This window comes from Labrus bergylta, chromosome 22 (genome assembly GCF_963930695.1).
Source record: "Labrus bergylta chromosome 22, fLabBer1.1, whole genome shotgun sequence".
Classification (NCBI taxonomy): domain Eukaryota; kingdom Metazoa; phylum Chordata; class Actinopteri; order Labriformes; family Labridae; genus Labrus; species Labrus bergylta.
In genome coordinates, this window is record NC_089216.1 from 15763811 (window position 1) to 15779327 (window position 15517).

Sequence of the window (15517 nt, forward strand, 5' to 3'; positions counted from 1 at the left end):
TCAGCTTAGAGGACAGGAGCACACAACTGTCAATCAAACACCACACCCTATAGAACACTTTTAATGTCTGAGAGTTGATTTTCTTTTTTAAGGAGTCTCTGTCAGATGAAAAACCTCTCTTTGTTAAATATCAACCTGTTTATGTTTCAGTGTGACAGAAATCAAACTGTCCTGAGTGAACCTTCAAGGTAAAGCAGGACCGATAAAAACACGATAAGAGTTCATTAAAGTTAAAGTTTAACGTAGAATACAGAATAAATCTACTTTGTAGTTTTGTCAGTGTTTGAATTGCAGTAGCACTGGTTGATCAGGAAGGTCCAGTTCGCTCCGGAGACACCAGGTCCTCAGCCGATGGTGGAGACGAGCCGCAGCTTCCTGATGTCGGACAGATCTCTGCACCTGGAGGCCTCTCTGGATAAAGAGGTAACACACACACACACACACACACACACACACACACACACACACACACACACACACACACACACACACACTGTAACACACACTCTTTACTGTTCTGTTAGATGACAGCTGAGTGTGTGTGTGTGTGCAGCTGTATTATCATGGAGAGCCGATCAGCGTGAATGTGCAGGTGACCAACAGCTCGTCTAAGACGGTGAAGAGGGTGAAGATCTCAGGTGATACAGCAGCTGATCATTATTCAATCTCTCATCTATCATCAAAGTACTGACACTACACCTGTGTGTGTGTGCGTGTGTGTGTGTGTGTGTGTGTGTGTGTGTGTGTGTGTGTGTGTGTGTGTCAGTGCGTCAGTTTGCAGATATCTGTCTGTTCTCCACGGCTCAGTATAAATGTGCGGTGGCTCAGGTTGAAGCAGAGTGAGTATCAAAACATTACACTTAGTTTCTCTGAAGGTTTGTGTGTTCATTATGAGAATGATGATGTGTGTGTGTGTGTGTGTGTGTGTGTGTGTGTGTGTGTGTGTGTGTGTGTGTGTGTGTGTGTGTGTGTGTGTGTAGAGGGGGGAGGGGCCTCTCCAGCTCCTCCCTCTTGTCCATATATGGTAACATCAGCTGGACGGTAGAAAGAATGCAGCTTTGAGGCGTCACTAACTTCTTATAGAGGGTCGATGGTTTGAACCCGGTTTGAAGAACTCCGTCTGATTGAATCCGTTTCTAAAGAGATATTATCTTTACATCTATGTGAATCTTTTATTAAGGTTATATCAGCACTTCAGTCACTTCTATCAATCTGTTGAACTTACAAACATTTCAAACATGACGTACCGCCCCTCAGGAGTAGGGGCGTGGCCAGAGGGGTGGCGGGCCCCAAAGTCCTAAACAATGATTGGCTGTGACTCCAGTTCAAATCTAATAAAAGCTCAGAAGATTAACATGATTCCATATGATAAGTGGAGATAGAAAGGGTTAATAAATTAGTTAATAAACCAGTTCAACAAAGTCTGGACACGCCCCCTCTCAGCAGCAGCTTTCACACCTCACATGTTTTCTAAGAAGGGAACCTCGTGTTCATAGTCATGCAAACAGTGAGTATGTAGCGACTGAAAGAACTGATCGCTCATTCTCCCCCCCAGACACCAGGTGTGTCCCAGCTCCACCTCCTGTCAGGTGTACACTCTGACCCCGAGTCTAGGCACCAACAGGGAGAAGAGAGGCCTCGCTTTGGACGGAAAGTTAAAGTACGAAGACACCAACCTGGCCTCCAGCACCATGTACACACACACACACACACACACACACACACACACACACACACACACACACACACACCATATCTCTACCTGTGAGTCAGTGTTTCTGTCTTACCTGTGTCCTGTGTTTGTGCTGCAGAGTCAAAGAAGGAGCCAACAAAGAGGCGATGGGCATCCTGGTGTCTTACAGAGTCAAAGTCAAACTGGTGGTGTCTCTGGGAGGGTAGGTTCACAAACTGCAGCTTTCTCAACATGAACAGTAGTCTAACAACTGTGAGTGCTGTCTGGTGGGGCCACCTTTGGGAGGTTTCCTACTGTCATTGCAAACTTTGCTCATTTTGACCACAGTCTCTGTACATGGGCACATGAACTAACCGCTAGCCCACTGGTGCCCCATCTGTTTGTTTTTTTTTAAATAGTCAATAGCGAAATTTAATTAAATCTAAAGATTGTCATTTTTTAACCAAAAGCAATCACAAGAGAGAGCATCTGTGGTCTCTTCATTTTCACAGGTCTGAAAATCCTCAAGTTTTAAAGTTCATCTGGTGTTTATGTCTCTTACAGACAGAGAGCAGATGAGGTGCCATCATCTTCACTGCACAAATACATAGGCAATGTTTCAGAACCTGACTTTATCAATATGTGTAATTTAGACACGATGCACGGCTGAGTTTGATGCAAATTTCAGGTTTGGGTTTAAGTCATTGTGAAAATATAAATGTATGGCAATAAATACGAAGAAAGAATTGATGTAAACAGGCGATGCTTTTCTCAGCAGTTTCCGTACCAGACTGTGACACTGCTGGTCAGGATGCTCTCGATCACACAATGGTAGAAGTTCATCAGTACAGCTGAAGACAGGTGGTGTCTCTTCAGTGTCCTCAGGAAAAAGATGCGTTGATGAGCCTTCTTAACCAGACTGGAGGTGTTAGTGGACCAGGAGAGGTCCTCTGTGATGTGAGTCCCCAGGAACTTGAAGCTGGAGACACGTTCAATAGCCATCCCGTTGATGTGAATGGGGTTGTGTGTGCTTCCTCTTTCTCTCCTGAAGTCCACGATGAGCTCCTTCGTCTTGCTGGTGTTGAGGAGCAGGTTGTTGTCAGCACACCAGATGCTGTACCTCCTCCCTGTAGGCTGTGTCATCGTTGTTGCTGATGAGGCCAATCACCGCCGTATCGTCCGCAAACTTGATGATGGTGTTGGATTCATGTACAGGTCTGCAGTCGTGGGTGAAGAGGGAGTAGAGGAATGGGCTCAGCACACAGCCCTGTGGTACGCTTGTGTTGAGTGTGATGGTGGTGGAGCAGGTGTGTCCTGTACATGAAGGGAAAATCTCCAAACGACCTGTTTGAGCACACATTTTCTGAAAAGTGGAGCAGGCGAAAGACTGAGAGGATGGACTTTTCTCATCATTGGGGGGTTTGTAGACAGACTAGAGACACATCTTAGAGTTAGAGGAACATGGAGAAGTGGATTCTGTATAATATGTGCTCATGGTCTCGGTCAGTCTGCTCGGTGTGATTAACTGAATGTTTCTCTGCAGGGCGCTGTCAGACACGAGGCAGATAGGCAAGCTGACCAGAGAGCAGTTTGCCCTCGCCATGTATCTCATCCAGCAGAAAGTCAGCAACCCTTTCTGCTGACATGTTTCCCCCCTCAGAGAGAGGCACACCTGTACCAGTAGGTCCCCCCCCCCCCACACACACACACACACACACACAGCAGATGTTTACTATAACAGAGTGATTTAATTACATCTGGGTCTCAGGGGGTGCTGAGGGTGGTCCATTAATCCTCTAGTGGAGGATTTAATCCTTTTAGCTTTTCTTGTCAACATGTTGAAGTCACTTGACCATAAACTTCTCACGATAAGGACCTTGAAACTGAAGAGGTGGCTCAGAAAACTCTGAAAGCATCACAGACAGTGGGACTCGGGTGTTACAGTCATTGTAGACAGTCATGACTCACAGAGTTATTTTCAGAGGATATACTTGATTTCTACATGTAAGTGTGAAAAATCACATATAAAGCCTTTAAGTATCTTCAATTTAGAAGCTTTATTAGAACAAAACAATATAATGTGCTTACCAAACCCTTGAAATCAAACTTGGAGAAAATAATGTCTAAAGACAGTTTAAGCAAAGGTGCAATATCAGAACTTTATAACCTGCTAATGTCCAGCTCAACAGAGAATTCTGATTACAAGTGGAAAGCCTGGAGGAAGGACCCAGAGCCGGCCCTAACCATTTTGGTGCCCTAGGCAAGATTTTAGCAGTTGCCCCTTAAATTGCAGACAGTTTGACCACTAATATATTATATTCATCCACTTAAAGAAAACTGGCATACAGTTTCATATTTAACATCATTCATTTATTTTAAAATAAAAAATACTTATAAATAAACATGAATAAAATGGTTATAACTCTAATATTTCTTGTAAATAAATACAAATAACTAGTGTAATAGAACAAACAATATCAAACAGTGCAGGAAGCAGAAGTGTTCACATGGCTGTGAACTGCTCAGAGATGCGCTTGAACGGCTCCTGGATGGCTGTGTTGTTGCCGATCAATGTCGCAGCCATCTTGAGGCCACGAGGAGGGATGTCACAGACAGAGGTCATCACATTATCAGGGATCCATTCAACAAAGTGGCTGCTGTTTTTGTTTCTTAAGCTAAGCATGTGTTCGTCCACCTTTTTCATGGACATGCGGCCACGGAAGATAGCAGCTGCTGTCAGGTAGCGGCCGTGACGTGGGTCGCAGGCAGCCATCATGTTCTTTGCGTCGAACATCTGCTGGGTGAGCTCTGGTACAGTGAGGGCCCTGTACTGCTGGCCGCCTCGGCTTGTGAGGGGAGCGAAGCCTGGAATGAAAAAATGCAGACGAGGGAATGGCACCATGTTTACAGCCAGCTTCCTCAGGTCAGCATTGAGCTGTCCGGGGAACATGAGGCAGGTGGTAAAGCCGCTCAGGCCAAGACGAGTGAAAACACTCACTTCCTATATTTCGCATTGCGGGCGCGATTACTTCCACCGAATAAGATTTAAATAATGATTTTAACCACTCAACGGTCAATCCTATCCGCGGTGGTTAACTGATATCTAACGGTTGAGTTCTTCAAACAAACCGGCGTACAAATCATTAACACAATTTATCGGATTTGTAAATTAGGTAAAATCGATTTATATTCGTTACAATTCGACGCATCACAACCCATAAGGGCAGCTCTTGAGATTTAAGGTTTGAATTACACGTTCACAAAAGCACAGAGGACGCGGCGTATCTTTTCTAAAATACATCGATTTCAACCGCACAAAACACATAAAAAGCTGTCCTAAACTTGGTACCAATCTAGTTTCCGCATTGACCGACCTGGAGAAGCACAATTTCCCTCATTTTGTTTTTCTTTAGTGGACTCTGACCGCTTCGATGAATGACTTAAAGTGTCTGTTAGCATGTACCAACGGCACAACCATCTGTTTTATACTACAGCTGAGCCCCGCCCTCTACCCCTCAGCTCGAACGTTGGTTGGCTCATTTCTTTACGCTTGATGTACACGAACAGATTTAGACCAATGAAATCGTCCCTGTCTTCTCCACTATCGGTCCAGTGTGTCTGTCAATCACATTCGTGTCAAACGTATGACTACCGTTAATCTGTCGACGTTGGCCATGACCTTGGCCTACGTCCCTCATGATGGCGGAAAAGATATGCGACACCGACAACAGATTTAATTCATTTCACAAGCGTGTTAAAAGAAAATGAAACTCATTGATCAGCTAATCTTAATAAACAATTTTGACTGTATCTAGTTATAAAATGTTGAGTGAATTTTAAATATTTAAAACAAAAATACACTGTTGGTCTACTAGATATTAAAAAATATTTAACAGCTAAAAAGAACAGAACCATTTATGAAATAAAAAATGTACATCTATAGTGAAAATATATCTTTGTATCTTAAACTGCATTCATTAATTTTTCACTTTGACTTGACTGTGATAACTTTTTTTGATTCATGACGATTTTATAGTTTTTATGTATCCTACTTATAACTTGGGTTTTAATTAAGTGCTATAATATATATACATCACATACATAGCATGGTTTGGGTGAAAAGTTTGCAAGACTCAGTCCAGACTGTTGCAGTACATTTAGGGGACAAAGAAGACGGTTTCTTTCAAATGAAGCCAGTAAACGAGGCAGACTGAGCTGTCCATCCTGGCCTTTACACGAGGCTCTGACTGAAAACACTACAGCCAAGCATAGCATAGCAAAACATAGCAGCCAAAACATTGAATGAACCATTTATATCCAGAATCTCCATCATGATCTTACTATTTTTCATTTAAGTCACATTATAACAGATTTTAAATGTTTGTTTACTTCTGTATTTCTGGCAAAACACCAGCCATGCAACTACACCTTATCTACAGTGTAGTGCATCTACTCTAATAAATACTTTGACGTCATAGTTATATCTCATTAATTTGAAAGTAACCTGTGAATACTATTAAACACATTAAGACTTCAAAAATGCATGAAAAACTTTAATTAAAAACAAGAATTAACAAACAGAACACTGAAAAACACTTAACATTACATTTAATGGCAGATTTTCCAGCAAAGCTTTAGGCAAGCTCCTCCTCGACGGTGGCGTCCTGGTACTGCTGGTACTCGGACACCAGGTCGTTCATCTTGCTCTCAGCAACATGAAATCAACGAAGTGGCTGCTGTTTTTGTTCTGCATTTTCAGCATCTGTTCGTCCACCTCCTTGATGGACATGCGGCCACGGAAGATAGCAGCCACTGTCAGGTAGCGGCCGTGACGTGGGTCGCAGGCAGCCATCATGTTCTCTCCGTCAAACATCTGCCGGGTGAGCTCTGGTCCAGTGAGGGCGCTGTACTGCGGGCTGACTCGGCTTGTGAGGGGAGCGAAGCCTGGAATGAAAAAATGCATACGAGGGAATGGCACCATGTTTACAGCCAGCGGGAGGGTTATGTTTGTGTTAAATACTGACGGATAATTACTACACAAAGTTTGTTTTTTAATGTCGACATTTACGTGGAGTATAACATTCATCATAACGTCAGCTAACCATATTTACAGTCTGCGGTTAACCACCGAGGTGAACCTTTAGCTTCTAACATCACACAAACTAATTCTTTTCAACATCTTAACAAACATTTCTAACAATTCAGAATACATTTTTCCCCAGTTTAATAGTGCTGGCTAGATATGTTAACATTAGCATCTTTAGCATGAATGGGAGTCTTGATCGGCTAAACCATTGACCGTAAATAATGGGCTACACTGAGTACAGTTAGCCGACTGGTTTACAAGCTAACGCCAAACAAGCTAGGTCTGTAAATATAAATACCGTCACATGAGCATGCAGTAAATATAACACTACTATTTTACTTTCCGAAAAAAATTGAAGCATCAACTTCTTGGATGGTCTGTTAACCGCACAGCAAGCCATGTATGTTGTCAGATATGTGTTAAGCAAACTCTCCAAATGAAGTAAAAAAGAGGAGAAATCAGACGGATCAAGCTGCTACCTAGCCTCCTGACCTGACAGACAGATGCAGCGCGCAGAGCTGTCAATCAAATCTGCCACAACCCTTATATGTACATAGTCGTTTTCCTTAATAGAGTGAAATCCGATGAGTTATATAAAACTTATCGCACGTCCGGTGCTTCTGCAGCCAGCCTCAAGCGGAACTTCGAGGAACTGCAGTTTTTTTTACTTCCGCATTGGCTTCAGTTTTCGAGACCAGAGGTTGCCCCTTGCTTTTTTTGCCCATTTAATTAGTGGTTAAAAAATGATTTATACATGTAAAAAGTAACATATAGAACCATCAGAAGCGTAGCACTTACCAACATTTAGCAAAAGTTACAGAGTCAAGAAAAAATCATAATAATATAATTTACCTCTGACAATTTCACTTTTAAAACCGTAATGTTAGACAAATAACTAGATAGATAGAGATAGCCATTAACTATTTATCCTTCTCTATCTAAGCTTATAGATAGCTATCTAGTTATTGTAAATACCGTATTAGTCTGAATATAAGACGGCCTTTTTCCCCATCGAAATAGGTCCGAAAAAGTTGGGTCGTCTTATATTCGGGGTCTAGTATTCAGAGCGCAGCTTTAATTGTTCGCCTGTCCCTTTAAAGGTCAATAAGTAAAATAAAGTAAAATAAACAAATAAAGACGCACTTAAATAGTGAAATCATTATTCAAATAGAGGGGGAAAGGTTTTATAATAATGCAAACATTTGTTATAGTTTCTGTTGTTAATTTAAAGTAGTGATTTTAGTCGGGACTTTAACTCTAGATTAAAAATTGTTTCTTTTGATTTGGAAGCGCACGTGACATGCCGATTTACGTTTAATTTCGCACAGCATTGTGGGTGGTAAAATACAATTCATTTCCTGAAAGCACGCATCCAATCCATACTTCATGAAACCCGGAAGTTAGTATCCATACTGAAATGTTCAGTATACTGAGGTGGACCCAAAATATGCATACTGAATGACCACGAAGGTTCAGTATACTGAAACTCCATACTGAATAGTACGTACTGCATACTGAACTGTGACAATTCGGAAATGGCCCGTGAGAGCGAACACAGCGGGGCGGAGGACGTGTGTGAGGAATAGGAGACATCGGAGAAGTTTGGCGAGCTTTAGTTTAGTTTAGTTAAAGATGTGGCCTGTATTTTCTCTGTTATTTAAAAATGTTGATAATATTGCTTGATTTTAATTTTGAATCATACTGTACATGTTTTGACCTTGTGAAAAACTTTGTTTTTAAAAGTGCTGTAGCATATAACGATAAATAGGCCTATGTTTATTATTGTTATCATTATTACAACAACAGGTGTTTAATTCAATGTATTTTTAATATTGGGGAGTGATGAGAGCGAGAGTGAACACAGCGGGGCAGAGTGTGTGTGTGTGTGTGTGTGTGTGTGTGTGTGTGTGTGAGAAATAGAGAGGAGACATCGGAGGAGAGGTTTGGCGAGTTTTAGTTTAGTGGTAGTTTAGTTAAAAATGTTGCCTGTGTTTCCTCTGTTATTTCAAAATGTTAAAAACATGTTGATAATATTGCTTGATTGTTTAATTGATTTTAATTTTGAATCATACTGTACATAGTTCGCCCTTGTGAAACACTTTGTTTTGAAAAGTGCCGTAGGCCTATACCGATAAATACGGTATGTTAATTATTATTATGATTATTAATACAACAGGTGTTTAATTCAATGTGTTTTTAATATTGTTATTTTCAAATAAAATGAAGTTCTTCAAAAAAAAGTTCTTTATAAAAACAAGATCTGGTCTGCAAATCTTTATTTCTAAATGTGAGTGTTGAAAAACGGGGGTCGTCTTATATTCGGACCAATACGGTATAACAATTGTCCTTCTCTGTCATTCCAATAGGCTCATCACCGTATAGTAGAGGAACTTGGGCCCCTAAAAGTTCAGATACCCCTACCCGAGGTAAAACAAAGCACAACCATATTTTTTCATAACTTGAACATGTCTAGTTTATGAAACGGATACTTGTATAAAAATCTTTTACTGCAAAATAACTTTTTTTGGATGTTTTATGCATCTTACCAAAAACAAAAATAGGTCAAATTAGGGCTTCTCCAAAAGGGACAGCTCTAGCCTTATCACATGTATCTCTGGGAATCAGAATCAGAATTTCACCAAATTTGGACAGGATGTTTACAGATAGTTATTAGTTACAATTATGCAAAGTTTTTATCGATACCATTTTCAATTTTTGAATTTTTCACACTTAAACACACGTAGTTTAGGCGGAAATTGAAAATTGAAACAAAAATTCAAAAGGTATGTATATCAAAGTCTGTCATTTTTTAAGTAAGGACACCAAACATTAAAATATGTCATTTTTATCTTCTTTAGACTGTTATCTCAACATAAAAGCAAGTTATTTGACTTTTCACTTGACCCTATGCTGTCACCAGCCCCTAACAGGAAACTAATGCAGCCAGGATTTCAGGGTGACCTGGTACAATGGGGCCCTATGGATGTGTATGTGGGAGGAGGTGGCCACAAACAATTGATTAAGACTTAACAACAAGACACAATATAATTGTATTCTGTAATATATATATATAATTAAACATTTTATAGTTATTCCTAATATTTTGTCTCACTTATGATTTATATGATGACACTTGGAGTCAACCCGCTGCTTTCAACAATATTGTCACCTATGGCATTGTTTCTATTTCATTCTAGAAAGTTTAAGCATTGTCTTGACATCAGTTGTGAAATATTAATGAACTAAAAAACAGTATTGATATATAAATAACCTTGAGTTCTTAGAAATTAAATATACTTCATGTAGTCTATTTGTATATCGCCCATACAGCCTGTTGTAGTTTTGTATGTATTTCAGTTATATAAAGATGGTGTTGATGAGCTTCCGTAGCCCCCTGCAGTAACAGATGGGTGACGTCACTCAGGCTTCTTCCATTAATATTTACAGTCGATGATTTAAGCCTACAGAAACAGTTTAAATGTTTCCACACTCAAGATCTTGTATGTGTTTATGTACAAATGATGCAGTGCATTGCAAGAACAAATCTATCTTCACGACAACAGTAAAAGACACATTTATAACTAAAGTGGGTCAAGGTTACAGAGTGATACTAACAAATATTATTATTTGACACGTTAGTGCAGGATAAAAACAGCAGCAAGTATTCACATGGAAAAAATAAGGTGCAGATATAAATAGATATAAGAAGAAAAGCTATGAGTAAAATTACTATACAGATAAATATATTGCACGTTTGTGATGTATGTTATCTATGAATAAAGTTCGTATAGTTCGTTCAAGCGAAACAAATTGGTCTGTCTGATTTCTGTTTTACTTGAAAGACATAATAATGCTGGTTTGCACAACAGACATGTTGTATTGAGGGATAAACCTGAGCACCAGGAGAAAACCCATACACACAATGTTGTTTAGGATTGGCCTTTCAGAGTCTTCAGAGCAGCTTGTTCTGTTCTCATTCTTTCGGTTTTCTCATTCCCAAATCTCGGCAGTTCTTCTCCGGTACCAGCGGTACAATATGAGGAATGCTCCACTCCAGGAGAAGAGCACCGCATTACTGCAGGCGGTTCCTTTTTGGAAATAGGTGGGATGCACAGCTGCTGCAGATCATTCTTACCATTTTTGGCATTTATTATGGCAAACCGTCCAGTGTCTGCAGCTTTCTTAAGTTCACTCTGAACATAATCCTCCAACTCCTTCTCTCTCTCAGCAAAATGTTCAGAGATCTTCTTTTCAGCATCCTGGTCCTCCTCTTTTAGTTTTTCCAGACAGGCATTTTTTTCAGCTATTAATTTAACATTCAGGTCTCTATACTTAATGTTATTTGCCTTGATTGCTTTGGCCTTTAGTTTTTCTTCCTCAAGAAACAACCTGTCTGCTTCCTTCAGGGCCTGGTGCAAGACTAGCTCTTCCTGTTTCTCAGCCCTCTTGATCTGCTCTTTCTCACGGATCTTTGTTTCCCTGTGAGCAGTAATAGACGCGAGCTCTTGGGCCTTCTTTCTCTCCTCTTTTTGTGTTTTGGCTGCTGCTGCTCTTTGTTCAGCCACATTCAGTTGCGCCTCCTCTTTAATGGTCAAGGAGGTGGCCTGCTGTTTTTTCATAACTGCCAACTTATCTTTTATGACATCTAGTGTCACCTGTCTCTGTTCAAACTTTTCTTGTTTGTCAGCTTTACTATGCAGCTGCTTCTCTTTTATTTCGAGATGACTACATTCTGTTTTCAAATCCTCCAAATTTGACTTTTGTTCCTCCCTTCCTCTGTACAGTTTTTTCTGAGAGATTTCCTCAAGTCGCTCTTGAGTACCAGTACAATATGAGGAATGCTCTACCCCAGGAGGAGGGTAAGGTTTTCCTGCAGGTCTTTCTCTTCCCCTAATGGGCGGGAGGCAGGGTTTTTGCCGAAGGTCAAGGTTTTCCTCCCATGTTAATTGCAGCTTGTTCTGTTCTTGCTTCTGTTTGATGGAGCGGGTTTTCTCAGTCCCAAATCTCGGCAGGGGTTCTCCGGTATCAGCGGAACAATATGAGGAATGCTCTACCCCAGAAGGAGTGGAAGGTTTTCCTGCAGGCCTTTCTCTACTCTTCATGGGCGGGGGGCAGGGTTTTTGCTGAAGGTCAAGGTTTTCCTCCCATGTTAATTGCAGCTTGTTCTGTTCTTGCTTCTGTTTGATGGAGCGAGCTATTCCATTCCCAAATCTCGGTAGGTCTTCTCCGGTACCAGAGATTTCCTCAAGTCGCTCTTTGTGATAAATTTTCTTCAACTCTGCTGTTTTAATGGCCTGATGTTTCTGCTCCTGCACATGTAAATCATCAAAAACACAGAGTTTCACTCTCCCTTCTTTATCAGACTGTATTTCTTTTAGCCTGAACATTTGTTTCTGCTTCGTTTTCTCAATGTTATCGTAAGTCTGTTTGAGCACTTCCTGTACATGAAGAGATATATCCTCCTCTTTTCCCAGCTCCTCCTCCTCTTTTCCCAGCTCCTCCTCCACTTTTCCCAGCTCCTCCTCCACTTTCAGCCTCAATTCCTCTTCATACTGTCTTTTTTGTTCTTCAGCGATACTCTGTCGTTCTCTCTCAAATTTAAGGTCAAGGTTTTCCTCCCATGTTAATTGCAGCTTGTTCTGTTCTTGCTTCTGTTTGATGGAGCGGGCTATTCCATTCCCAAATCTCGGTAGGTCTTCTCCGGTACCAGAGATTTCCTCAAGTTGCTCTTTGTGATAAATTTTCTTCAACTCTGCTGTTATAATGGCCTGATGTTTCTGCTCCTGCACATGTAAATCATCAAAAACACAGAGTTTCACTCTCCCTTCTTTATCAGACTGTATTTCTTTTAGCCTGAACATTTGTTTCTGCTTCATTTTCTCAATGTTATCGTAAGTCTGTTTGAGCACTTCCTGTACATGAAGAGATATATCCTCCTCTTTTCCCAGCTCCTCCTCCACTTTCAGCCTCAATTCCTCTTCATACTGTCTTTTTTGTTCTTCAGCGATACTCTGTCGTTGTCTCTTAAATTTAATCAGTTCCTCGTTCTCCTCCTGCACATAAGTGTATATTAGGTCACTGTTGAATTTTCTGACAGAATCTCTGGTCAAAAACCTCTGAAAATTGGCTTTATCGAGGGCTTGCTGAACGTCCTTTTTCTTCTGCTCCACCTCTTCTGCAGCAATCCTATTGAAATAGTCCTGTTTTTCTTGTTCCTTACGCTGGTTATCTGCCACTATCGCCTCCATTTTGGCTATTTGGGGTCGATTCTTCCCTTCGGGAAACTTGCACAGTTTGGAAACCCCCTCTTGCATTGTGCACTGTTTCCCCGTGGGCTCTAATGAAGACTGGATCCTTTCCCAGTCATCCTGGGTCAAAACAGCTACTGTTGGTTCAGGCATGTTGTTGACTTTGTCTAAAAGTTTTGACAATATTACTCTCAGTATTCTTAGATAAATATTGCCTTGTGTTTTTTGATGCTTTTTTTTGCTTGCTCGCAGATTCCCGCGCTCGTGCTCAAAAGTGTTTAACCTTTACGGTGCACTTCCCACTCACAGGGCGCTTGCACCCCTTGCAGGAGACAGTGGTCATATTTTTCTTGCAGTGCGTGTTTGTCTGACACTGCCTCCTTCTCAGCTCTTGTGGATGCTGTGGCTCAGTGGGCACCGACGTCAGACTGGCCTTGACATGCAGGTGTTCCTCTCTCTGTTCTTTTACCGGCTCAAGAATGAGCATGTATCTATCTGTCTATGGTCTCTATCTGTCTATTTGTATATCCTATCTATCTGTCGCTCTTTGTTAAATTCCTGTGCATATATATGAAGTCTATAAATAGAAACAATAACTAATAAAAATTAAAACGACGTGCGAAAACAATCCAGGGAAATGTATCATTTTCAACTGCCGTCAATATGAAGGCGCCGGCGGTTAGAGGTATAAATGCTCAGAAATCTTGTGTGTTTTATTTTAGATACACATAGGCTTCAGAAAACATACAGGACACATATTTAAGAAAAGTCATTGGCTGAGAGGCTTGTACGTTTTTATTTCAAACAAGTTATTTGTATTATAAAAACCCAAACCGTCCGTCACACGGTCTTGACGGTTCTAGTGTTAACACTCCTCAGGAGTCGAGAGGGATTTTTTTTGTAAAAGCCAGTTTTGCTATGTTGAACGCAGAGACTTAGAATACAGCGGCTCTGGTTGCACGGAGCCTGCAGAGCGCGCGCCTGCACGCTCTCTCTCTCCCCCCGCTCCCTCTCTCTCCCCCCCGCTCTCTCTCTCTCTCCCCCCGCTCTCTCTCTCTCCCCCCGCTCCCTCTTGCTCTCTCAGGCACGCAGCAATTTTATGAATAAATGAAAAATTAAATGAGAACAGGTGGGATATATACTTGGGCCCAGGTATCGTGTTTGTGTGGGAAACACTGGAGATTAAATATTCTCAAACAGGTTGTTGGTATAAAGTTTTTATTTCTATTGTGCTGCACTTTTTTTTGGATTTGGGCAAATGTCAGAGTTGTGTTCTGAACTAGTGTTCACTATAGAGTCCTGTAGTGTGGCTGCCAACAGTCAATAGTAAATAACCTCCTGCGTAAAATGTGTGTAGAAATAGGCCTACAGTGTATTTTAACATCTACCATAATGGTGGTACTTGGAGAGCCAAATATTTTCGGAGGTGGTACGCAGTCTAAAAAGTTTGAGAACCACTGTCTTAACTCCTTCTGCAGCCCCAGATTGGCCTCCTCCTGTTCTTCCAGTTTGGAGAAGAGGTGTTGCCTGCTTAGTGTTACTTCTTCCAGCTGGTACTTTAAGGCCATGGTCTGCTTGGCGGTCGATGTCCTTGCTGAAGGTTTCTTTCTGCATGACCTTAATCTTTTCCAGCAGGGCGTCTTTTTCAGACTGCAGAGTTTCTTGCTGATTTGGTTCACTACAGGTTGTCTCCTGGAGCTTCTTCAGGTGCTTCAGTTTTTGTTTGAGCATCCTGATCTCCTGGTCACATTGCAATCTCTCTTCTCGCTCCACCCTCAACCTTTCTTCTACCTCCTGGATCTTTGACTCACTGATGGTGTTTTAGGCACCATGGGACGGACAAAAAGGTGGTGCTGATTTGAACCCTCCCAACAAACTGCTGTGATCTGATCTTAAAACAATCATACAAGTCTTAAGACTGCTCTGGGACTTTAAGCTTTGTTTTTCTTCCTTGTACCTGTGAGTGGGATTTTACAAAAAAGTGCAACACCGCCCTCTCATGTTTGCATGCTTGTCATTTTGCAAATTCACAAGGGTTTATGCAATCCTACATTCCACAGAGAGCATATTGTTGCCTGTGAAGAGAGTCATCGTGGGAATAAAAGAGAGATAAACACAAAAAAGAGCAAGAGTAACAATTTCATCTCTTTGAAATTCATCATATTCACATGGCGGCCATTTCTCAGTGACCTGGAGCTCATTGTGGCTTCAGAAGCTGCTAGTAAAGTTGTCAACATTGTCCGGTACTTTGTGAGACTACGTGTTTGAAAACCATGCAATCTCTCTGTGATTTTAATTATCCGTAGTATCGAGAAGTAAAGAATCTTTCATTTTGTAAACGTCAGATCCTCAATCATATTTTTAACTATGTGAGGAAGAGAGAGACAGCGCTGTCTAGATTGCATATATACATTGGCAACCCTTCAGCACTGAAACGCTGATTTATGTTTTTTTAATGTGTTTGGATTCAATCTTTTTCTGGATTTGGATTGTAGGGACTGTTTTGATGCA

General features: G+C 41.1%; 1 protein-coding gene, 1 long non-coding RNA gene and 1 gene segment (V, D, J or C); 2 read left to right on the plus strand and 1 right to left on the minus strand.

Moving 5' to 3' along the window:
- Positions 1 to 15517, minus strand: part of LOC136177443 (Ig kappa-b4 chain C region-like) — a 133613-nt gene that overhangs the window by 31523 nt on the left and 86573 nt on the right.
- Positions 1 to 15517, plus strand: part of LOC136177446 (uncharacterized) — a 46008-nt gene that overhangs the window by 24635 nt on the left and 5856 nt on the right. The gene's annotated exons all lie outside the window — the stretch shown is intronic.
- Positions 10 to 9937, plus strand: LOC110003817 (arrestin red cell-like). Of its 2 annotated transcripts, none has more exons than XM_065950718.1 (7): positions 10 to 423; positions 554 to 638; positions 767 to 839; positions 1556 to 1660; positions 1812 to 1895; positions 2451 to 3352; positions 9125 to 9937. In XM_065950718.1, exons 1-6 carry the CDS (start codon positions 352 to 354, stop codon positions 2467 to 2469), a joined length of 438 nt encoding a protein of 145 aa, XP_065806790.1. In that variant the 5' UTR covers positions 10 to 351; the 3' UTR covers positions 2470 to 3352; positions 9125 to 9937. The 2 variants fall into 2 exon arrangements, with proteins under 2 accessions (XP_065806790.1, XP_065806789.1); XM_065950717.1 differs by having other exon boundaries at positions 1556 to 1693; positions 9125 to 9935.

Coding starts and splice junctions, on each gene's coding strand:
- LOC110003817 (XM_065950717.1), top strand. CDS start 352: ATGGTGGAGACGAGCCGCAGCTTCCTGATGTCGGACAGATCTCTGCAC. Junction 639..766: donor GAAGAGGGTGAAGATCTCAG/GTGATACAGCAG, acceptor TGTGTGTGTCAG/TGCGTCAGTTTGCAGATATC. Junction 840..1,555: donor GTGGCTCAGGTTGAAGCAGA/GTGAGTATCAAA, acceptor TCTCCCCCCCAG/ACACCAGGTGTGTCCCAGCT.